The sequence below is a fragment of the Oryx dammah genome, unplaced genomic scaffold (assembly GCF_014754425.2).
Source record: "Oryx dammah isolate SB20612 unplaced genomic scaffold, SCBI_Odam_1.1 HiC_scaffold_2, whole genome shotgun sequence".
Taxonomy (NCBI): domain Eukaryota; kingdom Metazoa; phylum Chordata; class Mammalia; order Artiodactyla; family Bovidae; genus Oryx; species Oryx dammah.
In genome coordinates, this window is record NW_024070186.1 from 46,968,479 (window position 1) to 46,994,593 (window position 26,115).

Below are 26,115 nucleotides of genomic sequence, written 5' to 3' on the forward strand. Positions count from 1 at the left end.
CCTCCATCTTTGTCCATACTGGCAGAGCCAGCCCCCTGGGGCCTCACGCTCCCTGGGCCTGCTTCATTGGCTCCAGAACTGATAATGCTGTCTCCCACCTACCTCTCTTGCTGATAAACGAATTCCTGAAATACCTTTACAGACCTTCACATCATCATAAATGCTGCTTTAAGGAAGGACAAATGGTGGAAGTAAATGAACAGCAGATGGAACATAAATGGTCCCACATGTCAAATTTAACTTCTTCAGTAAGAAGAGAGGCAAAAAACCAAGGTCCTTCCTTCCCTATGCATGGAGGAATAACAAGAACCACAGCTACTGCCACAAATTGTTGTTCCAATTTTCTTTTTATACAAGTGACCACCATAGACCTCCTGAGATTGAAAACATCTACATGTTTTTTATGAAAACTCTAGTCCCCTTGGTGGGGTGAAATTGCATTCAGCTTTTCCTAAGCAGGGGGCAACACTGACCAGAACATCACATGTTTTTAATTATGGTCCTGAACCTCCTTATGTACATTTTTCAAGCCAACAGTCACTCTGAAAAAATCAATTTTTCTTTGTATAAACATGGCTTGCCTAAAAAAGTGGGAGTTTTTATAAGCGCTTTAAGACTCTATTTTCCAAAAATCTTAATTTATCTATTTGAAAACATAATTGTAATATATAGGGGAACTATATGTAACTTTGTTCTATATTTTCCAAGTCTACTGTAAATATGCCATCATACTTTGATAATTTAAAAAAGAAAAAAAAGGACATTGGTTAAATTTATGACAAAACGTGACTGGTTCTGTAAATTACTATATATTTATACAATGGGACATTATGAAATCATTAAACTAATGCTTGTGAAGAGGAATTTTTTTTTTAAAAAAGACTGTTCTCCTTACATAGGGCATAGGCTCTGATTATTAGCTTTCTCAAGTTTGAGGGAGACTGGAAGTGCACGCGGAAAGACACCAAGCACCTCAGAGCAGGACTGCACGTGTGAAGGAATTGAGAGGCAACGTGAGTTGGCATAGGTCAAAAGAGAGAAGGTAACTGTGGGCATGGGTAGGCAGGGAAGACTTTCTGGGTAATGGGTATTAAACTGGAGCCCTGGAGAAAAGCAGCCTTTGGTGAAAGAGAGGCACAAAGAAGGCATTCTAGATGGTTAGTAGGGTATCATTTTGGAGAGGAACAGGCAGGTCATCATTGATATTCCTTTACAATTCCTTTAGTAATGATGTACTATGAACACTGTAAACCTTGTCCACACTAAAATTTGACATACAGTGAGTTAGACAAAGGAAGAAATGAAAGAACACTCTATGAGCTAATAGCTGGGCATTTACACAACTGCCCCTTCAAGAACTACCACGAATCTAGAGATGGGTAGGGATTGTGTAGAGAATTTTTCTTTGTTGCCCATCCACAAGGTTTCCTCCAATACCCTTTAGTATGAAGCCTTTGTAATCCTAATATATACTTAAAGACTTTGTTGTTGTGAGGATATAACAATATAACAGTGAAAGCTCCCAGCACTGAACCTATCACATGGGAGGAGCTGGTAAAAGCTTGATCAGACTTGGAAATGCAGACTTCGTTGCAAAGTTGGAGAGAAGAACCTGGCATCCTGCTCTCTGCAGTTTCGGCTGTGGACTTGGTAAAGAGCCACCACTCTTGAACTGTCAGGCTGGGCTTTCAGGGATAGTGGATCACACTAGAGTTGGGTTCTGATGAGACTCACAGACGTCAAGATGGAAACTCTGGAATAACAGGTTGTAAAGGGTCTCACAGTTGGAAAAGTGTCTCTGCAGGCCATATTGCTTTGCTATACATTCCAGACACACATTGACTCAAATTCCCTCTTCTCCTCTGTCATCCATTTCTTTGATGTTCTGCGCATGAAATTTAGGATAAACCAAAACTCTGGGGTGACTCCAAGGAGGGCAGATATCCTGGAGTCATTCTCTTGTGAACATAATCTCCTAGTTCTGTCTTCCCTCCATCCTGCCCCACACACTGCTGCTTCGTGTCCTTCCCCCCCACTGTGTCACTGCTTTCTATTTTCAGGTTTCCCCTGCTACCTGAAAGAAGAGTGTTCCTATGAAGACCTGTATAAACTGAAATGGGTATAGGGCAAAGAAACAATTACTTTTTAAAAATAAAAGCAAAAATTCTCTATGGGCTTCTTTTTGTTGTTGAAAACAAATCAAATTGGAGCTCCATAACCCCCTTTCCACATCCTCAGATTCAACCAACTATAGAATGAAGTTTGAATTTCAATCTGCAATTAACTGAAATCAACAATATGCAACTAGTCTATAAGGGGCCAACAGAACTACCCCATTTTATAAGAGGGACTTGAGGGCTTTTGGTACCCTGGATCCTAAAATCAAGATGACTGTAATAACGTAGATCTTTCCTCAAAGTAAAGAAGTGTAAAGTCAACGTTTGAAAAGTGAGGGATACCTGTATCCTGAAATCAAATTTCAGTTCAGTTCAGATGCTCAGTTGTGTCTGATTTTTGTAACCCCATGGACTGAAGCACAGCAGGCTTCCCCTGTTTATCACGAACTCCTGGACTTTGCTCACACTCATGTCCATTGAGTCAGTGATGCCATCCAATCATCTCATCCTCTGCCACCCTTTCTCCTTCTGCCTGCAATCTTTCCCAGCATCAGGGTCTTTTCTAATGAGTTAGCTCTTCACATCAGGGAGCCAAAATATTGGAGCTTCAGCATCAGTTCAGTTCAGTTCAGTTCAGTCACTGAGTTGTGTTCGACTCTTTGCAACCCCATGAACCACAGCACGCCAGGCCTCCCTGTCCATCACTAAATCCCAGAGTCCACCCAAACCCAGGTCCACTGAGTCAGTGATGCCATCCAACCATCTCATCCTCTGTTGTCCCCTTCTCCTCCTACCCTCACTCTTTCCCAGCATCAGGGTCTTTTCAAATGAGTCAGCTCTCTGCATCAGGTGGTCAAAGTATTGGAGTTTCAGCTTCAACATCAGTCCTTCCAATGAACACCCAGGACTGATCTCCTTTAGAATTGACTAGTTGGATCTCCTTGCAGTCCAAGGACTCACAACAGTCTTCTCCAACACCACAGTTCAAAAGCATCAATTCTTTGTCGCTCAGCTTTCTTCACAGTCCAACTCTCACATCCGTACACGACCACTGGAAAAACCATAGCCTTGACTAGACGGACCTTTGTTGGCAAAGTAATGTCTCTGCTTTTTAATATGCTGTCTAGGTTGTCCTTCCAAAGAATATTCAGGATTGATTTCCTTTAGGATTGACTGGTTCGATTTCCTTGCTGTCCAAGGGATTCTCAAGAGTCTTCTCCAACACCACAGACCACAGTTCAAAAGCATCAATTCTTCAGTGCTCAACGTTCTTTATGGTCCAACTTGCACATGACTATTGGAAAAACCATAGCTTTGACTATATAGATCTTTGTCAGCAAGGTTATGTCTCTGCTTTTTAATATGCTGTCTAGGTTTGTCATAGTTTTTCTTCCGAGGAGTAAGTGTTTAATTTCATGGCTGCAGTCACCATCTGCAGTGATTTTGGAGCCCCCAAAATATAAAGTCTGACACTGTTTCCATTGTTTTCTCACCTATTTGCTGTGAAGTGATGGGACCGGATGCAATGATCTTCGTTTTTTGAATGTTGAGTTTTAAGCCAACTTTGTCATTCTCCTTTTTCACTTTCATCAGGAGGTTCTTTAGTTCTTCTTCACTTTCTGCCATAAGGGTGGTGTCATCTGCATATCTGAGGTTATTGATAATTCTCCCAGCAATCTTGATTCCAGCTTGTGCTTCATCCAGCCCTGCATTTTGCATGATGTACGCTGCATGTAAGTTAAATAAGCAGGGTGATGATATACAGCCTTAATGTACTCCTTTCCCAATTTGGAATCAGTCCATTGTTGTATGTCTGGTTCTAAATGTTGCTTCTTGAACTGCATATAGGTTCCTCAGGAGGCAGGTCAGGTGGTCTGGTATTCCCATCTCTTGAAGAATTTTCCACAGTTTGTTGTGATCCACATGGTCAAAGGCTTTAGTGTAGTCAATGATACAGAAGTAGAGGTTTTTCTGGAATTCTCTTGCCTTTTCTATGATCCAACAGATGTTGGCAATTTGATCTCTGGTTCCTCTGTCTTTACTAAATCCAGCTTGAACAACTGGAAATTCTCAGTTCATGTACTGTTGAAGCCTAGCTTGGAGAATTTTGAGCATCACTCTGCTGAGTGTGAGATGAGTGCAATTGTGTGGTAGTTTGAGCATTCTTTGGCATTGCCTTTCTTTGGAATTGGAATGAAAACTGACCTTTTCCAGTCCTGTGGCCACTGCTGTTTTCCAAATTTGCTGGCATATTGAGTGCAACACTTTCATAGCATCATCTTTTACGACTTGAAATAGCTCAGCTGGAATTCCATCAACTCTATTAGCTCTGTTCGTAGTGATGTTTTCTAAGGCCCACTTGACTTTGAACTCCAGGATGTCTGGCTCTAAGTGAGTGATCACACCATTGTGGTTGTCTGGGTCATTAATATGTTTTTTGTATAGTTCTTCTGTGTATTCTTGTCCCCTCTTTTTAATATCTTCTGCTTCTGTTATGTCCATGCCATTTCTGTCCTTTATTGTGCCCATCTTTGCATAAAATACTCCCTTGATATCTCTAATTTTCTTGCAGAGATCTCTAGTTTTTCCCATTCTGTTGTTTTCCTCTATTTCTTTGCATTGATCATTGAGAAAGGTTTTCTTATCTCTCCTTGCTATTCTTTGGAACTCTGCATTCAGATGGGTATATCTTTTATTTTCTCTTTTACCGTTCACTTCTCTTCTTTTCTCAGCTATTTATAAGGCCTCCTCAGACAACCATTTTGCCTTTTTTGCATTTCTTCTTCTTGGGGATAGTTTTATCACCACCTCCTGTACAGTGTTACGAACCTCTGTCCATAGTTCTTCAGGCACTCTGCCTATCAGGTCTTTTATTATTATTTTCTAAATTTTATTTATTTATTTTTCATTTTGCAATCTTGTATTGGTTTTGCCATACATTGACATGAATCTGCCATGGATGTACCTGTGTTCCCCATCCTGAACCCCCCTCCCATCTCCGTCCCCATCCCATCCCTCTGGGTCATCCCAATGCACCAGCCCCAAGCACCCTGTATCATGCATTGAACCTGGACTAGTGATTTGTTTCACATATGATAATTTACATGTTTCAATGGCATTCGCCCAAATCATTCCATCCTCGCCCTCTCCCACAGAGTCCAAAAGACTGTTCTATACATCTGTGTCTCTTTTGCTGTCTCGCACACAGGGTTATCATTACCATCTTTCTAAATTCCATATATATGTGTTAGTATACTGAGCTGCTAAGCTGCTAAGTCACTTCAGTCATGTCTGACTCTGTGCAACCCCATAGACGGCCTCCTACCAGGCTCCTCTGTCCCTGGGATTCTCCAGGCAAAAACACTGGAGTGGGTTGCCATTTCCTTCTCCAGTGCATGAAAGTGAAAAGTAAAAGTGAAGTCGCTCAGTCGTATTTGACTCGTAGCGACCCCATGGACTGCAGCCCACCAGGCTCCTCCATCCATGGGATTGTCCAGGCAAGAGTACTGGAGTGGGTTGCCATGTATTGGTTGTCTATCAGGTCTAATCCCTTGAATCTCTTTATCACATTCACTGTATAATCACAAGGGTTTTGATTTAGGTCATACTTGAATGGTCTGGTTGCTTTTCCTACTTTCTTCAATTTATGTCTGAATTTTACAATAAGAAGTTCACGATCTGAGCCACAGTCAGCTCCCGGTTCTGATTTTGCTGACTGTGTAGAGCTTCTCCATCTTCAGCTGTAAATAATATAATCAGTCTGATTTTGGTATTGCCCATCTGGTGATTTCCATGTGTAGAGTCATCTCTTGTGTTATTGGAAGAAGGTGTTTGCTATGACCAGTGTCTTCTCTTGGCAAAATTCTGTTAGCCTTTGACTTGCTTCATTTTGCACTCCAGTGCCAAGCTTGCCTGTTACTCCAGGTATCTCTTGACTTCCTGCTTTTGCATTCCAGTCCCCTATGATGAAAAGGACATCTTTGTGTGGTGCTAGTTCCAGAAGCTCTTGTAGGCCTTCATAGAACCATTCCACCTCAGCTTCTTTGGCACAGGTGGTCGGGGCATAGACTTGTGTTACTGTGATAGTGAATTCGGGGCATAGACTTGTGTTACTGTGATAGTGAATGGTTTGCCTTGGAAATGAACAGAGGTCATTCTGTTGTTTTTTTAGACTGCACCCAAGTACTGCATTTTGGACTCTTGTTGACTATGAGGGCTGTTCCATTTCTTCTAAGGGATTCTTGCCCACAGTTGTAGATATAGTGGTCATCTGAATCAAATCTGCCCATTTGGATCCATTTTAGTTAACTGATTACTAAAATGTCAATGTTCACTCTTGCCATCTCCTGTTTGACCACTTTCAATTTACCTTGATTCATGGACCTAACATTCCAGGTTCTTATGCAATATTGTTCTTTATAGGATCGGACTTTATTTCCATTACAGTCACATCCACACTGGGCATTGTTTTTGCTTTGGCTCAGCCTCTTCATTCTTTCTGAAGCTATTCTCCACTCTTCTCCAGTAGAATATTGAGCACATATTGACCTGGGGAGTTCATCTTTCAGTGTCCTATCTTTTGCCTTTTCATACTGTTCATGGGGTTCTCAAGGCAAGAATACTGAAGTGGTTTGCCATTCCTTTCTCCATTGGACCACAGTTTTACACCTACCTAATTTTACCTTTGGGCTTCTGTGGTGGCTCAGAGGGTAAGCAATCTGCCTACAATTTAGGACACCTGGGTTCAATCTCTGGGCTGGGAAGATCCCTGGAGAAGGAAATGGGTATCCACTCTAGTATTCTTACCTGGAGAAATCCATGGACAGAGGAGCCTGGCAGGCACCTTTGCTATACTTTGCCTTTCACTTCACCTGCCACCTGATTCTTAAAAACAAAGAATTAACAGTTTCACCACTACTCTCACCATCACCATCAAAACAACCAAAGAACATACCACCCATTCAACCAAGCCAGAGGTTAACGCTTTGAGTTAAAACTTTTCTTAAACATAACTTTCTCCCCCATGTCTTTGGCTAGTTGGAAAGGTGGGTGTGAGGGAATGGTGACCCCATGCTTGGGGCTTAGGGCTGAGTCAGATGTCCTTTGTCCTTTCCCTCTGCTTCCCCCTTGTGCCTTCCTCCTGACCCTCCCTTCTCCCTACCTTTTCTCATTTCTCCTATTTACCTCCCCACACAATTTCTAGCCCTCAAAGCTTCCCTCCCTGCTTGGGGCCTGAGTCTAACCTCCTACTAAGACCACCTGTGACTAACTGTCCCCGGTTCTGATGGTGTCTGATCAGAGCAGCCTCCCTGGCATCAGATGCACTTAGCAAAGGCATCTTCTAGTCCAAGGATTGCTGACTGCTCAGCCAGCACACAGTTGCCAGGAGCCACCCTCTCCTTCTCCAGCTTCCCCTGGGTCTTGGCAAGCAAATGGTTCAATGGTTAGTGGCCACCCAGCAGGCTACTTAGGGCTCGTACAGTTTTGAAAGGTACAGACCTTTTCTTCCTATCTTGACACCCTCTCGTTTTTATCTTTTAAAATCTTTTAAATTAATTCTTCTTGGAGTATGGTTGATTTACAATGTTGTGTTCGTTTCAGGTATACAGTGTGAATCAGATATATATATATATATATATATATATCTCCACTCTTTTATAGTTTCTTTTCCCATATAGGTCAATATAGAGTATTGAGTAGAGTTCTCTGTGCTACACAGCAGGTTCTTACTAGTTATTTATTTTTATATATGCATATGTGCTAAGTCACTTCATTTATGTCCGACTCTTTGCAACCCCATGGACTGTAGCCTGCCAGGCTCCTCTGTCCATGGGATTCTCCAGGCAAGAACACTAACGTGGGTTTCCATGCCTGTTTCCAGGGTATCTTTCCAGCCAAGAGATCGAACCCATGTCTCTTACGTCTCCTGGATTGGGAGGCAAGTTCTTTCCCACTAATGCCACCTGGGAAGCCCCATTCTTATATGTAGTAGTATGTATATGTAAATCTCAAACTCCCAATTTATCCCTCCCCGCTTCCCCTTTAGCAACCACGAGAAAAATATGGAGTGCTTCATAAATTTGCATATCATCCTTGAGCAGGGGCCATACTAATCTTCTCTGTATGGTTCCAATTTTAGTATATGTGCTGCTGAAGCGAGCACTACCCTCTCTTTTTTAATCCACAATTGCTGTTATCTTTCTTTTACTTCTCCAGAATTAACTTCAAAATCTAAATGTTTTGCTTGGCTATCCTGTTATTTAGCCCTTTTGGTTTATTATTTAGATAAAAACATTCATCCTGAAACACAGGAATAAGAAAAGTGTGCTTACCTGGTGTATCAAATAAAACTCACCCATTTAATTCAGTCATTTGGCACAAAGGAAGCTCCTGTCTCCTCCAGTTTTTCAGTCTCTCTAGGATGCTAATTGTTTTTCTTTTGATAGTCTTATAATCTTGGCCTGAAGTCTAAAATCTGGCCTGCTGGGCTATGTGTCAGATTTGTAAATTAGAGGACATCTGTTTTGAATTTTAACCATCTTTAATTTTCTTTCAAGCTCTCTCTTCCCTTATTCATTTCCCCTTCAGTTGTAAGGGTCAGACTTTGCTAGATGCTTTAGACAAAAGTGTGGATCTCTCCGTTTTGTGGGGCACAGATTAAAATTACTGAAGCTAAATGGTCACAATGAAGGCTATTCAGAGAAGAGATGTTGGGAGAGAAGCCTTAGCAACCATCCCAGAGAGGATGAGCAGCTAATACAAAAAGGGGGCAGTCCACACCAGTCTTTTGAGGTTCCCACTGAATACTTATAATCGATTAGGAGACTGATGGAGAGGGTTGAAATGGATGAAGTATTCTGAATTGAGGGAGAGGCTGAGGTGGTGATGGTGGTGGCAGTATTTGAATAGCATGGTGACCTTTTATCTCTTAACATTTTTTTCTCTTTTTTTCCATAGAAAAATAATAAAGGGAGGAGAAATGAATTTTTCTAATGCAGACCCATATTTGGACAGGGAGACCCCCTTTTTTTCTCCTATCTACATATTTCTTAAATTCTTCTTTTCATGAGGAAGTTGTCTATTGCTAATTGGATTGGGCCTACTTTATTAAGAACCATTTTTCCTTTTGGAATGCCTTAATGTAACACCCTGTATAACAAGTTTTTCCTTTATACAAACCCTTTTCACACATATAATCTCACAGAGTCAATTGGCCCCTTGTAACTTTGCATGTGTAGAGGCAAGAAAGAATGGACAGACTGTTGGCCAGAATACACGTCTGAGCTTTTACATCTGATGCACACGCCAGTCACCATTGGAAGAAACGAGCAGGCTAGCTGTGCAGAGAATATAAAGTGGCTCGCCCAAACCCCAGCTGTAGAAGCTCTAAACTGAATTCTGAAACCGCACCATGAAAATTAGCTCACAGTGACTCTGCTTGCACACAGATGACAAATTACCCCTTCGTGACGCTGGCTTTGGGTTTCTCGGATGTTGCCATGTGTAGGCTGTTGCTAGGTGTAAATGCTGTTTTTAAAGTGGAATATGTAGATAGCAGTGGTTTTCAACTGGGGGTGATTTCTGTCTCTAAGGGAACATTTAGCAATGTCTGGAGACATTCTTGGTTAGTACAACTGAGGGGAAGGGTTGCCACTAGCATCTGGTGCATAGAGGCCAGGGAAGTGGGAAGTATTTCTAGAGTGCATGGGATAGCTCCACAATCAAGTCTTAACCAAATGTCAATAACACCAAAATTAGACATCCTGGTATTATAGGCATCTATACTAGATGTTGAACCAGGCAACAATAGATTTTAATATGCTAAATCAAAAGTATGGTGTTGAGAGAAAAGGGCACTTGCTACCTGTCTTCCTTGAATGAACAGCTGTTGTTGAGATGACCATCTTGGCCAGAAAATATTCTCTGTATGGAATGGGCAAAGAGGTGCTTCGTATGGGCTCCCCTCCTGCTCCATTTTTTCTTGGTTATTAGCATGCTTTTCCGTGTGCATGTGGTCACTCAAGCTAGACATCTCTGGGTTTTCATTCACTCTTCTCCCCTTCTCCTCAGCCCACCTCTCACCAGTAACTGATTCTTTCTAGTTCCAAGCTATGTCACCATGGACGGAGCTGACTGCTAAGCCTCCAGCAATAGCATCCTGGTCCCCCTCTCTTTTGCCAGCCAAATCCATTCAGGGTTCCACCAGGTCAGCCACTTCCTCACCCATCTAGTGCTTTAGTTAAGAAATATTGAATGCCCTCTATCTACTAATTACAGTTAGAAGCAGTGTTCATTCTCTGGGTAAAAATCTTTCCAGGTCACCATGTTGCTTACAGAACAAACTCCTTGCTTCTCTGTGACTGTGCCTCTGACCTAACTTTTTCTGCGCTTCACTGGTATATTCACTCCAGTCACATTGAACCAATTGCTTTTCCTCAGTCTGGGTCACACACTCTTAAACTCTTTTATCTTTGCACATGAGGAGTGTCCTTTGTATCTGGAGTGCCCTTTCAACCCTTATTTGGGAACTTTCATTCATTCTGTGCAACATGATCTGGTACCTATGCAGATGCCTGGCTCATGGAAGCTACTCAACAAATATGGAATGAATTTAAATTTCATCTTCTTTGTGAAACATTCTTCATTTCCCTGGCTGTATGTCTCTCTTGCGCCACAGCCTGCTATACCCGCTTCCACTAATGCCTCACATGCACTGACTGTGCACCCTTTGAGGAATGGTGTTTCTTGTCTTATGTCTTGTCCTGTGTCTCTTGGGACCTTCAGGCTCTGTGCCATGCTGGACGTAAAGTAGATCCTTGTGACTAAATCTTCATTATTTTGTGAGGTTGGCTTCTGTATTTCTGGAATGCTATTTCAAACTGAAAACAATATGCATCATTTGTTAACCCCCTAAAACTCACAAAATCTGATGCTAGTCTTAAATGTGTCCTGCCCCTTCTCCAGAACTGAAAACCTTCCAATGCATAGGATCTGAAATTTTAGTCCATCTTTTATCATCTAGTTACTATGTAACTTTGGGAAGAGATTTAACCAGTCTCTGAGCCTTTGTTTCTTCCTCTATAAAATAGGAATAATGATAATTGCCCTTCTCAACTTGTACAGTGATCATGAGGATCAAATGAGATGATGAATTTGAAAGTATTTTGTAACTTCTATGGTCATAAAACTTTCCAAGTATCTCTCTATTCAAAATGTGACAAATATAATAAAACACCTCCCTCAATCTTGCATGGTCTAGACTTCTTGAAAGGACCAGATTTATCATATCCATTCTCTCCCTTCAACTCCAGGCATCCTATTTTATGCCCATCCATACCACTGGCAGATCACTCACTACAATCATCAGTAATTTTTAAATTGCCAATACCTGTGGACACTTATCTGTTCTTTCTTCATTTGACCTGACTCCAGTCTGCCTCTGCCTGAGATGTTCTCTGCACTGGGGCCAGAACAAGCTTCCTGAAATATGGATTCTGATCATATCCTAATACGTAAAAATCCTACCAGGACTCCTCACAGCCTCCAGGGTAAAATTTAAACTCCTTAAGAAGGTCTGTCATGTCCTGGACCATCTGGCTCTTGCCTATTACTTCATCAGTATTACCTAGTATTGATGCTAGCCAGACAGAATGACTTCTGTTTCCAGAAAATGCTATGCTCTTCCACATACTGCCCCAAAGCCAGCCTGGTGTAATCTGGTCATCTTCCAAGACTTGGTTCCAAATGTCACCTCTTCTGGGAAGCATTTCCTGATTTCAGCTTCCTCTCCATTCCACGCAGAAGTAGGTACCCCAATCTGTGTTCCCCAAACTCCCTGACACAATCATAATTGGCATAATCTTCCCACTATTCTATAATTATCCACTTATTATTTACCTACTCTCTGGACAATGAGCTCTTTGGATAAAGGAATATGTTTTATCTCTCTATATGTCTAGCCATTGGCAGAATTCCTGGCATAGAGTAAGTAATAACTTAAATGTTTGTTGAATAAATAAACAAATTCTATTGGAAAAGACTTTGATGCTGGGAGGGATTAGGGGCAGGAGGAGAACGGGACGACAGAGGATGAGATGGCTAGATGGGATCACTGACTCGATGGACGTGAATCTGAGTGAACTCCGGGAGTTGGTGATGGACAGGGAGGCCTGGCGTGCTGCAGTTCATGGGGTTGCAAAGAGTCAGACATGACTGAGCGACTGAACTGAACTGACTGAACTGATAAACATTATTATTTGTACTACATTCTTATTTCTTTACTGTATTTTCTGCACTTGAAAAAATTGTTTTGGTTAATTCTGGTTTTTACGGATTTAGAAAAATTCTGGCAAATGTCATAATTTATTCAGAAATTACTCTATGTTGAGATAGTGAGTTTGGCTTTCTTTGGAAACTTTGATGCCTACAAAAGAAAGCATAGCCTTTGGTGCTATGCCTTCATGGGTTCGCAGCAGATCCTGAGGTCCCCAGGAATTCCTGCTCACCTGTCATTTCTGGCCTTGGTGGTTTCCAGTTGTTGGGTAAGGAGCTTGGAAATGGCAGTGAAGCTGTTGCTCATGCGGAAGATGTCTCTGCTCTGTGGGCCCAGGATGGAGAAGGTGTCTGTGATGCTCTTGATCTCCAGCAGGAGAACATGATGAAGCGAGTGCTCCATGCTGGCCAGCTGACTCACCAGGAATGGCAGGCAGCTCCTGGCTCTCTCCTGCAAGAACAACGGAGAATGCATACAATTGCTGGTGGGGGTGAAAACGGGTGCGGCCACTAAGGAAAACAATATGGCTGTTCCTCCAAAAACAGAACTACCCTATGATCCATTAATCTCATTTCTGGGAGTCTATTCAAAGGAAACCAAATCATTATCTCAAAGAGATACCAGCACAGCCATGTTTGCAGAAGCATCACTTGCAACAGCCAAGACATAGAAGCAACCTAAGTGTCCCCTGACAGATGACTGGGTAAAGACAATATGGCACATATGCACGGAAGGAAAAATTATTCAGCCACAAAAAAAGAAGGAAATCCCACCATCTGTGACAAAATAGATGAATCTGGAGGGTGTTATGCCAAGTGAAACAAGTCAGACAGAGAAAACACAATGACTTACTGATATCTCTTATATATAGAATCTTAAAAAAAAAAAAAAAAAGTCAAACTCATAGAAACAGAGACCAGAAAAGTGGTTGCCAATGGCTAGTGTGTGGGGGAAATAAGTAAAAGTTGGTAAGGGGTACAAACTTTCAGTTATAAGATGAATAGGGGTTTGAGAGGCTAATGTATAACATGGTGACCACAGTTGCCAACACCGTATCATGGAACTGAAATTTGCTAAAATATGTGGGATAATGGAGGGGTTAGTTAAATTGATGAGAGGAATCCTTTGATATACATATATGTATATCAAATCATCATGCTGTATACTTTAAATATCTTATAATTTTACTTGTTACTCATACCTTAATAAAGCTGGCAGGGGGTAGGAGGGAGTGGAGAATAATGAAGAACTAAGGCCTGTATTTTAAAAGAAAGTCAGAGTCTCATGTCCTGCAGATGACAGCTCTATGGGGAGTATACTTACAGAGCTAGCTGAAGTTAACAATGTTTCATTCATGATGCCTCTGAATTGGCTTCTTTGAGGTTTTAATTTTTTTCCTGATTCCCAGGACAATTTTTTAAAATTTTCCTGTTACTCCCTTCTTAAGAATATGTAGTCTCATGAGCCTATCTTGCCATGTCCAAATCTCTCAACCACCGCTAATGATCCGACCTCACATATCCACCCTTCTAGACTATAGTTCTTCCTGGGGCCAAGGTTCCATGCCAGTGACTCACTAACTCCACACGGACACAGGAGGCCTGATCAGCGGCACCCTCCAGCCATCCACCTGTCGGATGATGGCAGGCACCATACTGGTTTACCTCTTCTCCACAGGATATCTTTACTCATCTATTCACTTTAAGCATCTGGCAGCATGTTACAGACTTATGTGCCTGGTTGAACGAATAGATTCTATTAGTTAGCTTTAATCAAGTTAACGCTCACAATTGACTTAAATAGATTTCTTCAAAGAAACTGATGATGAAAGACAATATGAATAACTTAGGTATGAATGAATAAGAAAATGGCTTAGCTGACAGGTCTCCTATACCTAGGAGAACTCATCAGGCATATTATGGGCTGACAAGTTTTAATCCAACATGACTGGAAGAGAGCCATAAAAATTCAAAATTATCTAGAAGGTTATTTGAAATGTAGATTTGTGCCCAACATAAATAATGATATACCATTAATAATTTAAAATATGCTTATTTCATCTTTAACTGTGCTTTTAAAATCTTATTTTTTTACTTAAAAAATTAATTTATTCTTTAATTGAAGGATAATTGCTTTATAGAATTTTGCTGTTTTCTGTCAAAGAGCAACATGAATCAGCCATAGGTATAAATATGTCCCCTCCCACTCGAACCTCCTTCCCATCTCCCTCCCCATCCCATCTCTTATGTATTTAAAAATATTTTTATAATGATAGTATAATAGAATATATGTATAATTATAAACAAATATATGTCAGAGACTGATGCTCAAAATCCTTTTAAGTGGTAGGTGTACAGGTCTAAATTAACTCTTCCAGCTAGGAATTTCCCTGTCTCCTTTGTTACAGCATTTTGAGCCTTCATTTCTTTCAAGACGTGACTCCTGTCTCCTTCATGAAGCCATCCGCAGTGACCTCTTCTGTCTCAATTTTCAATCATTGTATTACAAATTCTTTTTTAAAAATCTTGATGGGCTTCCCTGATAGCTCAGTTTGCGGGAGACCTGGGTTCAATCCCTGGGTTGGGGAGATCCTCTGGGGAAGGGAAAGGCTACCCACTCCAGTACTCTGGCCTAGAGAATGCCATGGCTGTATAGTACATGAGGTCGCAAAGAGTCAGACATGACTGAGTGACTTTCACTTTCACTTTAATACTTGGTTTCATTTGATATTTTTGTTTACTCATGATTTTTTTTGCATCACCAGCTCAGTACTGTAAGTCTATAATATGCCTGTGCTAGACTTGAGTCTGTCCAAGCCTTGTGCTCTGTTAACAGGCACAGGTTTAATTCTTACCATTACCCTAGGACATGACTGAAGCGACTTTGCATGCATGCATGCATACATTGGAGAAGGAAATAGCAGCCCACTCCAGTATTCTTGCCTGGAGAATCCCAGGGACAGGGGAGCCTGGTGGGCTGCCGTCTATGGGGTCACACAGAGTCGGACATGACTGAAGTGACTTAGCAGCAGCAGCAGCAGCATTACCCTAGGTCACTCGAGTGGTAAAGAACCCGCCTGCCAATGCAGGAGACCTAAGAGACGCAGGTTCAATTCCTGGGTAAGGAAGATTGCTTGGAGGAGGGCATGGCAACCTACTCCAGAATTCTTGCCTGGAGAATCCCATGGACAGAGGAGCCTGGCCGGCTACAGTCCCTGGGGTCGCAAAGAGCCAGACACGACTGAAGCGACTGAGCATGCACAGACACTAGGGGGCAAAGGTGAATGAAAAGCAATCTCTGCCTTTAAGGGACCCACAATCCGCCCTTCCATGTATAATTTCCTAATGGTTACATACCACTCAATTCTCCTAAAGGTTCCACTTCTCATACATCAATCAACCTGGCACAGAACTGAGCCTGTAGCATCTACACTCTGTGTGTGTCTCAATTCACTGATTTAAGTAAACCTTGTATTCCAAGACATGCATGTGTGTGTGTGTTAGTAACTAGTCGTGTTTGACTCTTTGCGACCCCGTGGACTGTAGCCAACCAGGCTCCTCTGCCCGTGGAATTCTCCAGTCAAGAATACTGGAGTGGATAGACATTCCCTTCTCCAGGGGATCTTTCTGATCCAGGGATTGAACCCAGGTCTCCTGCATTGCAGGCAGATTCTTTACATCTGAGCCACCACGGAAGCTCTCAATGCCAAGATATGACTTTACAAATGAAGTATGTGTTTGCAAAGGCATTCTGTGCTTTACAAGAAATACTTAGTACAGAACAGATTTCAGTAGTGAATATCCCTAATTTTTAGTACTAAACTTGGTTTTCAAAGATTCCATGTATAATTGCATTGGAATACATCTCTTGGGGAAGGAGGTACTTGCCAATCAACTCCTTAATAACTATTTGTTAAGAACCTCTGTTAGTTGATCAGTCATGTCTTTGCAATCCCACAGATGGTGGCTCACCAGGCTGCTCTGTCTATGGATTTCACACGCAAGAATACTGGAGTGGGTTGCCATTCCCTTCTCCAGGGGATCTTCCCAACCCAGGGATTGAACCCAGTTCTCCTGCACTGAAGGCAGATTCTTTCTTTTTTTTTTTTTTCTATATTTATTTATTTTGCTGCTCTGGGTCTTAGTTGCAGCATGCGTGATCTAGTACCCTGATCAGGGATCAAACCCAGGCCCCCTGCATTGGGAGTGCACAGCCTTATTCACTGGACCACCAAGAAGTCCTGCAGGCAGATTCTTTACTATTTGAGCAGGCAGGGAGTCCCTAGGGCACAGTGCTCTGTGGGACTGAGACACACTTCTGTGAGCTGGATAGCTAACTGAAGAGATATTCACTGCAGGATAACAATATTAGATGAATGAAAAATAAACACCATTGGGACAAGTTCCTGAGAGCCTATTTTATGCTTTGGCTCATGAAATTGCTAGGTAACAGAAGGGAAACTTAAGTACTCTTTTTGAGTCTAATATTTTTTTCAATATAGATGCTTTCATTCATGCAAGGGTTCTGTATGTGAATCCACGGTGTGCGATTCATCACAGGGATGTTTTCCCTTCCTCATTTAAAGGCAAAAGCTGGATGTCGGGGTCCATACCATGTACCAGACACTGTTTTAGAAACTAGGAATACAGCACTGAAGAAAAAACGGTAAAAACTTTGCCATAATAATGAGGCAGATAATAAACAAAATATATGTGTAAAATACAGTGTGTGTTGGATGCAGAAATGTGCCTCAAAGGAAAAAAGAACAGAATGGGGAGACCCAGGGAGGGGAGTTAATGTCAAACAGTAGAGTCAGGTCAGATTTCACAGAGAATATGATGTGTGAATTCAACAGGTTTTAGGATCTAAACGCAACATTCTCAATAGCCACAGAAAACAATTACAGTAAAACATATCTTGATTGACCCAGGGAGGTCAGGAGAGATAAGAATTGGGACACAGGGGATGTGACACTTTACAACAGAGTGCAATTTCTAATTTCAGGTAACGTCCTCTGCTTCAGCTTCAGGTTCTTCTTCAGCAACTTTTTAAAAGTCAGTCTACAAATATTTCACTTGCTTATCTAAGAGGTGTCCTTACGGTTTCATTAAGGGACCTTTTTTGAAAGCACGTGTCTTCCTAAAGGTGAGGATGGCCGAAATCAACACAATTCTGGATGACTTTCTGGCAGCCAAACTGAGCTGAAGGGAAAATTAATCACAGCGCGGGAAGAAGAAAAGTTATAACTGCTCTGGAACTCACACATGAAACCAAGCCAACCTCACGTCGTTTGTTCTGAAACCTTGGAGCACGTCCACGTACCTCACAGGGGTAACAGATGTGACTTTGGATTAGAAAGTGTGAGGTTAGGGTAAGAAGTGGGTTAGGGGATTCTGATTTCTTTCTTGGCACCACGATATTTCATCTCTGGGGGCCAGTGACTGCATTTTTCTGCTTGCAGTCATCCTGCCGTGGGGACAGGGTCAACAGCACCTGTGTGCTTTAATGGCAGGCCTGACCTCATCCCTTCTGACATAAACTGATTATTTAATATTAAAACAATAATAGCTGACCCACAGAGAGAACTTAATCTAAGCACCAAACCTATTCTATATGCTTTTTAGGTATTTATTCATGTAATCCTCCCAACAACACTGTGAAGTAAGTACTGCAATCACTTCCATTGTATAAGAGGGAAACTGAGGCACAGATGGAGGACTAGTCAGTCCAGGTCACACTGCCCCCCAGATCTCTAAAGCTGTGTTTTCACTGGCTATGCCTCCACCCCTCCCATCCCAAACCCCAAACTCCCCACTTCTTTTTCCTATATCTTATACATATGATCCTTTTCACTTTATATTGATTTAGCAGTATAAATATTATAAATACCCTATAAATACCGAATGGAACAGCAAGTCTTAAACTTTTTGGTCTTGGGAACTTTTTACTGTTTAAAAAATTACAGAAGACACCAACGATTTTTTGTTTATCTGAGTTGTATCTATTGATATTTACCATCTATTTGGTTAAATAAAAGAAATTTCAAAAAATGTCTGGAGAGGTTTTTGACTGTTAAAGTGGGGGATGGGAGGGGATGAGTTGGTAGTGTCTGCTGGGCAAAGGCTGGAGATGCTGCTAAACAACCCACAGTGTACAGGACAGCCCCCTCGAAACCAACAGTTATCTGGCTCAAAATACCAATAGTGCCAACCTGAGTTAAGTGAAACTGGCTTTTTGTTTTTTGGTTTATTCCCTACAAACATGTAGTGGTAAAGAAAACAATGAAGAGTACACTTGGTCTTGATTTGTGCTAAGGCACTGGCAGCTTTACCCAATGTTGCTTTTGTCCTTTCAGTATAAATGTCAACCCAGTGAAAAGGTCAATGATATGTGAGTATTAGTGTGAAAATAGCTTTGACCTCTAAGATCCCCTGAAGGGGTTTCAGAGGTTCATGGACTGGACTGACAATTGATGAACTAGAATCAAGGGTCAGCAAACTTTCTGTAAAGAACCAGATAGCAAATATTTTTGGCTTTATGGGCCATGTGGTATCCGTTATGGGAAAACAGCTACAGACAATAAGTAAATGAATAGGTGTGGCTGGATCTGGCTCACAGGCAGTGATTTGCTGACCCCTGAACTAGATTATATGCTTGCAAAATTGCTTTGGCCATACCATTCATTTTTTGTGTTATTCATTTTGTTTGTAAAATACTGTTACTCCTATCTCATAAAAACTCTTCTGTTACTCTTTGTTAGGCTGCATGCATATGTGCTCAGACACTCAGTCATGTCTGACTCTTAACAACCCTATGGACTGTAGCCCGCCAGGCTCCTCTGTCCATGAGATTCTCCAGGCAAGAATACTGGAGTGGGTTGCCATTTCCTCCTCCAGGGGATCTTCTGGACCCAGGGTTCGAACTTGCATCTCCTGGATTGGCAGGCAAATTCTTTATACTGAGCCACCTGGGAAGCCCTTTTGTTAGGAGTGAAAGTGAAGTCACTCTGTCGTGTCTGACTCTTTGTGACCCCATGGACTGTAGCCTTTGTAGCCCACCAGGCTCCTCTGTCCATGGGATTTTCCAGGAAGTAGTACTGGAGTGGATTGCCATTTCCTTCCCCAGGGGATCTTCTCAACCCAGGGATCGAACCCCGGTCTCCCGCATTGTAGAGAGACGCTTTACCGTCTGAGCCACCAGGGAACAGAATGTAAATCAGAATGTGGCCGAAAATGAAAACATAGGAGCCTGGTTATGATGATGATAGCTCCCCTCTATTAAGCATCCACTATGTGCCAGGTACTTGGCATCTGCTTCCTCACCTCACCCTCATGACAACGTTGCAAAATGGTAACAGGATGAAGATACTGGTAAGAGTGCCAATCATTTGATCCAGATTACACAAGATCTGCCTGACTTCAGAGTTTGAATATTCCCACTTTGGCTAGGCTGAAAAAGATGGCTTAGTGCAGCCTGTGAGCTACCACCTTTCTCCCTCTCCCACCCACAGCAGGCATCACCAACTGATTATAGCATTCTCTGCTGAAACTTTCCAAGACCCTTTCTCAACATCACCCTCCCTGTGAGAGGGTCTCAACCCTGGCTGTATGTTATTAGAATCACTTGGGAAGCTGTTAGAACAATTTAAATACCCAATAATTTCTCTCCCCAACTCCATTTCTATTTAATTTCATTGTAATGGGTGGCGTCCAGGCATAGGAAGTTTTAAAACCTCCCAGATAATTCTAATATAATACCAGGGTTGAGAATCACTAGTCGATATAGTCCCAAATCTGTGGAAATTTGAGAATTTGCTGATATAGGACATATGGATTTGGCCCTGAGATCCACATTTTTCTCTCTATCCTTTATCAATTTACAAGCGAGTTAAAGAAAATAATATATTTTGCTGCCTGAATGAAAACATTCTAATTCCTGGGCATCTGTTATTGCTTTTTTTTGTGTGCCATATATTGTATTTCTTCATAATTCATCTCTTAGACGTTTCCACATACCAAAGAGACACTTGCAAGGTGCATTAGGAATGTAAATCAAATGAGCTTACTGTTAATGCTTTCTCAGTAAAGCTTTGCCAGGGAAAATCCAGCTTTTGCTTGGGAGCCCTTAGAAGCCTGAGTGGGGACAGCAGTGTTTAGCTGCTTGGGTGTGCATTCATTCCATGAGTCTCCTTCCTAAAGATGGTGCAGCTGCTAGCTTCAGAGCAAGAGTTGAAGGGTTAGGATGGACACTCCCCCTCCACCTCAATTCCCTGGCTTCAAGAAACTCTGGAGAAGGGGAGTCAACTCTTTCTGATTTTCCTTGTTTCCTGGGATTTTCCTTGTTTCAACGCCGAAGGTCCCTCATCCTGGGGAACTCTTCTATCAAGGGCAAATTGGGACATTTGGGTACCCCACTCTGGAGTGAGAAGGTGTGAAATTATTTCAGTTCAGAGAACTCTTCTAGACAGCTTTATGCTGCTGGTGAATGTGATGCTATATCACTGTCTGGGTGTGTGTATATGTATGTGTGTGGTGTGAATGTGTGTGTTTGTGCACAGAGTCAACTATTACTATTCATAGTAGCTGTGTTCTACAAAGTTACGTCGGACACTGGATTAGCAAACATGGAAGCACTGTTTCTAAAGGAAATACAGGAGTAGCTTCTCAAAAGCCTCCAGCCACATATTTTCATCAGCTGATCAATACATAACCTTGTTTTATGTGTGTTTCTATTTAAAGATGTCTTGAGTGATACAGATCATTAATTCATTAAAATTGAGCCCAGCCAAGAGTGCTATAATTCACGGACAAATGCAACCTACGTAATTTTATCCATGAGGTGCCTCAGAGCCGTCTCATACTTAGGAACACCAGAGAGCACTTCAGCACCAAACTTGGGACATTTTAGACATGAAATCACCAAAAAAGAGAACAAAGATGAGAAAAACGTGGCACTAAATACATCATCCTCCTTTGTAACTAGGGGGCGGGTATATGACTTTATCCTGGGCATTTGGACTTGAGGTGAAATTTTCTGGGATGCAGATTGATGGAAAAGGTTTTCTTCCCAAAGAAGAATAGACACATGGAGGGACACATGCCTTTTCTTTAACCAGATGTTGCTGGGTCTACAACATATGCTGCCCAGATCTGTGGCAGCCATCTTGCAAGCAAAAGGGGACACGATTACAGGGTTATGTTAATATCCCAAGGAGATGGAGAGAAACAGCCTTATCATCAGGGGTTCCTGATGACCTTGTGGAACTTTTGGAGGGATCCTGGACCCATCAAGTCTTGCAGACTTCTTAAATGGGATAATAAATATTCTTATTATTGAAACTGGCTTTAGTTTTATATGCTATTATCAAACTCATCTTAGCTGACACAAATTCTTCAAGACTTTGGTAGGAGGAATAATGAAATAATACCTAAGAAGGACCTGGCATAGAGCAAATGATTTTTTTTTTAATGGCAGCAATCATTCATTATTATAAATAGTATTTTTAATGTGTGTAAGTAAAATTTTTAGTAAGTACATGTAAGTAAAAATTTTAAGTAAAACTTTTAATTTTAATGTGATAATACTGGAAATATCAATGAATTTAAAAATAAGCCATTCCGTAGAGGCCTAGTGTGCTAGGCATACTATTAGCACACAGTGAATGTTTAATATTAATAGCTTTTTGACATGATGGAATACATGCTATATATGAAAGAACAGATATAAACACATTTAAGTAATGAAACAGAACATTGGCAATACCATTGAAGGCACCACTGTGCCCCTCCCTTGTGCTTCCTTCTTCCTCTCTGAATACCTCCTTTGCAGAGAAACCAATATCAGGTTTTAAAAGTCATTTTTAATCAGTGGCAGTCTACCTTGGAAGATAAAAATTTTACTTACTGGTGGTACATGAATCCTGGTCCTATTTTACTAGAAGGCTTTTAGGCTCTCCTATTCTGTGGTCTGTTCAAAGTTTGGGATATTAACCTTTAAAGTAAAAATTTAAAGACATTTAAAATATTTTAAATGTCCATAGCATCTATTGACAGATGAGTTTATAGTCCCTCTTTTTAGAAATTCCAGATGACTGAGTCCAGGTCACTACAGACCTGTTTCTGCTGGGGTCAGCTGGTCTATCTGTGCAATGTGTGAAGTTTCTCCATGCCAGCCCCTGCTCAGGGCCTGAATCACACCCACCTGAAGATTTATAGCGCTTTCTGAGACTTTCTAGCAGCGGCCCCAACTGTTCCACTGCCTCAAAATTTCCCCTTGAAATAAGGAGCAGTTAAGTGTGTGGCTTTCTAGAGGCGTCCTTTACTGCTTGGAAAGTAGAATTGGTAAGACACTAGTAGGACAAAGAGCCCAGGCTGTTCAAATTGTCGATACACATGAGAGATTTCTTGGGATACGTATTTCCAGAGGAAGTCCCACCTTGGGAGAACAGAAAAGGTGGCAGTCCATGGAAAGCCCTCCCAACAGAGCAGGCACAGGAGTGGTGTGATGGTCATAGAGGGGATCAGAAGCTCTTTCCTGTGTTCAATCCTGGCACTACCACCAGACAGTCACGACTTGAGCAAGTCACTTAACTCTGCATGGCTCAGTTCATGAAACAGATTAATGTACCCATGTCATAGAGAGGTTGTGAGGATTCAGTGAGTTAAAAACAAAGCATTCACAACAATGCCTGGCACAGAAAAGTGCTAAATAAATGTTAGCTATTATTGTTTCAGTGTTGAAAATCTTAAATGTAAATGCAGATGTATCTAAATTATCACCAAAACTAAAACAAGCTGTCTCAAAAGCCATATATCCCCTTAATTTTTCCAGATAACTTATTTTGTGATTTAATAAAGGTTTGGAAGTTCTAAAAATGTCCAAAACCTCAATACCAGCCTCAGTAAGCAAATATAACTCACTGTTTTGGTAACCTGTGAAAAAGTTTACCTAGAGATGAAATTTGTTCAACATTTTACCAAGATAGCCTATTTCTCCTTTTAAAAATGTTACATGAGGGCTTTCCTGGTGGCTCAATGGTAAAGAATCCACCTGCCAATTCAGGAGACATGGATTGCATCCCAGATCTAAGAAGATCCCACATACTCAGGGCCACTAAGCCTCTGCACCACAACTACTGAGCCTGCGCTCTAGAGCTCCAGGAGGCACAACCTCTTAAGCTCAAGCATCCTAGAGCCCGTGCTCTGCAACAAGAAGCCACCGCGATGGGAAGCCCAAGCACCTCAACTATATAGTAGCCCTCACTCGTAGCAACTGGAGGAAAGCCTATACAGCTATGAAGACCCAACACAGTCAATACATAAATAAATAAGATTATTTCTTAAAATGCTGCCCAGACAAGGATACACTCTTCTAGGCTGAAAATACTAGCACAAAAATACATGTAAAATGCTTGTAAAGTAAGTAGGCATCAAGTACTGTCAGTTTATCATATTCAAAAGCTAAGATTCAACCATCTTAAATATAGAACATTAAGAAAGCAAGCTGCTTGAAATCCTTTTTTGTGGAACAAAGTAGAGAATAAATAAAAACATTGCTGATGTCTCTCTTAGGCAGATAATCCTCCAATTTTGAGCTGATTTTTAAAATAGCATTCCGAAACATCACATTCCTCAATTCTTTCTTTTATCCTCTGGTCATGCCTCAAGTTTCTGTATATAAACTTGGAGTTAATTGAACATATTTTTCTTCCCATTGATAAACAAAGCTCTATTATAATTTAAACAGATTTATATATTCTAAATAATCATTTAATCCAATGTAAAGGGAATAAGTTCCTATCCTTTCCTTATTATTTTTGATTCAGTTTCTATGATTTTAGGAACACAGTTTCCATGGGCACACATAGAGTAATAAATCATGCCTAGTAAAACAATACTGTCTAGGCAAAACAATTAAAAAAAATAAGTCCCAGTAATAAAATTCAAGAAACAGCTGATGAAAACAGATGTATCCTTTGTTTTGAATGAACCTCAAATTTTCTAACATGGCAAAAATTAGAGATCAGCTGGACTCAGTTCAATTCCATGCACTTGGCACCGAATGCTAAAGTAAACCATGCCCTTGTTAAAAGAAAAATACAAACAAACAACACAAGGTATAATTTTTGCACTTATAAAGCGATTACAGCTTTTATTTAATATTTAAATGTGGAACTTACTATGTCTTCCTCAAAGAAGTGTTTGAATGAAGTTGACTTAGGATTTAAAGTAGAAATCATAAAATGTAAATGTAGCTTATTTTTATGCCTTGCTATTTGAGACAATAATGCAACCAAATAAATTCTGTTTTTTATATGACTGATTTTTTTAATGGGTAGAAACTGAACACGGCCTCCTGTCAGTAAGTGTTTCTAATTTAAGAGTATTTTCCCCTAAATAGCATTTGGTGTGGCCACATTTATGTCTGAAAACGCAAATCTCTCTTCGTTTGTGCTGAGAGTTTATCTTTCAGCATCTTTTCTTTGCATTGACCCCCAAATACTTATAGATTTTAAAGCTTGTAGAAATCTATCTAATTTGAGCTTCAAGTATACTGTTGTTTTGTGGGTTGATAAAGGATTTAGAGGTCGGATTTACTCGTTAAAAACTGGGGGCTTGGGAACTTAGCCTTTTAAAGGTAAATCTTTTATGTGGGCTCAAGAGACTCAGAATGAATTATACAGAGCCAGAATTTCTTCCCCCACCACACCATGGTCCCCTCATGTAAATTACCTCTCACTGATTATCCCCAACAATGGTTCCACTATTTCTTTTGCTTCAATTAAGCAAACTTTTTGAAAGAGCATTGGGGATTTTAGCATTGAAACATTTTTGCAGAACTCAAAGAAGCAGCCCATCTTTAACTACACAATATCTATTTAGCAAAGGTGGTGTAATCACAGAATGATAGAAAAAGTAACCACAGATTTTCTGGCCTAATCATGGAAACCATTTTGAAGAAAGTTGCTTATTATGGGCCCAAAAAGAAAGGAAAGAAATAGGGAGAAAGAAAAAGAAATTGTGTTTGAACTTTTTGCCAGGAAAAAAAGAAAAAGTGCTTTGTGGTCATTAGAAAAGGAACACAATATGGTATGATTTAACTCAACAGAAGTATACATCAGCTACAATTGAACTTTCCATACTTTACTCATTACATTACATAATTTACTCATTATACAATTAAAAACAAGATGCCTATCTTTCTTTGCACCTACTTATTAAAACAAACAAACAAAAAAAGCCAGGATGTTTTATTCATGGTAGCTGACATATAACTCCCCAAATACAAGTTAGACAGAAGTACTTGGATAAGCATTACCTCATTATGTAAAGAGGAGAATGAAATGGAAAATGCAAAATGCAGTTTGCAAATGTGACCTTGCCTGAGATTGGCAATTTCCTTAGCTAAGATAGATTAAGTTTTTCTGCTACATGTGTGCCCCCTATCCCACCAATGCTCCCCTTTTCTGTTCCTGCATTTTGCCTTGGGTTAATTATTTCTGGTCTCATAGCAACCATGTTTTCATTGTGAACCTCCTGAACTGCTTGCTGGAAGTAAGCAGGGCATAAATAAATAAGTAAATCAAAATATGCAAACAAACTGCAGCTAATAGGATGGGGTTTGAAGGTAAGGCTGGCCAGAGTGTGCTTGAAAGAGAAGGTCTGAAATGTACTAGCTTGGAGGAAAAAATTACTTTCCAAAGTGCTTTCTACTCACTTGTGAGCT

General features: G+C 40.9%; 1 protein-coding gene and 1 non-coding gene across 3 annotated transcripts in view; both read right to left on the reverse strand.

Moving 5' to 3' along the window:
* The window catches only part of VEPH1 (ventricular zone expressed PH domain containing 1), a 271,345-nt gene that overhangs the window by 120,377 nt on the left and 124,853 nt on the right, over nt 1–26,115 (reverse strand). For both annotated transcript variants that reach the window (XM_040247539.1, XM_040247541.1), the window contains exon 7: nt 12,623–12,840. In XM_040247539.1, coding sequence (XP_040103473.1) covers nt 12,623–12,840 — 218 coding nt within the window. The remainder of the gene's footprint in view (nt 1–12,622; nt 12,841–26,115) is intronic.
* Nucleotides 8,174–8,280, reverse strand: LOC120860243. Its single transcript, XR_005720277.1, has one exon. It is a non-coding gene; the product is annotated as a U6 spliceosomal RNA (small nuclear RNA).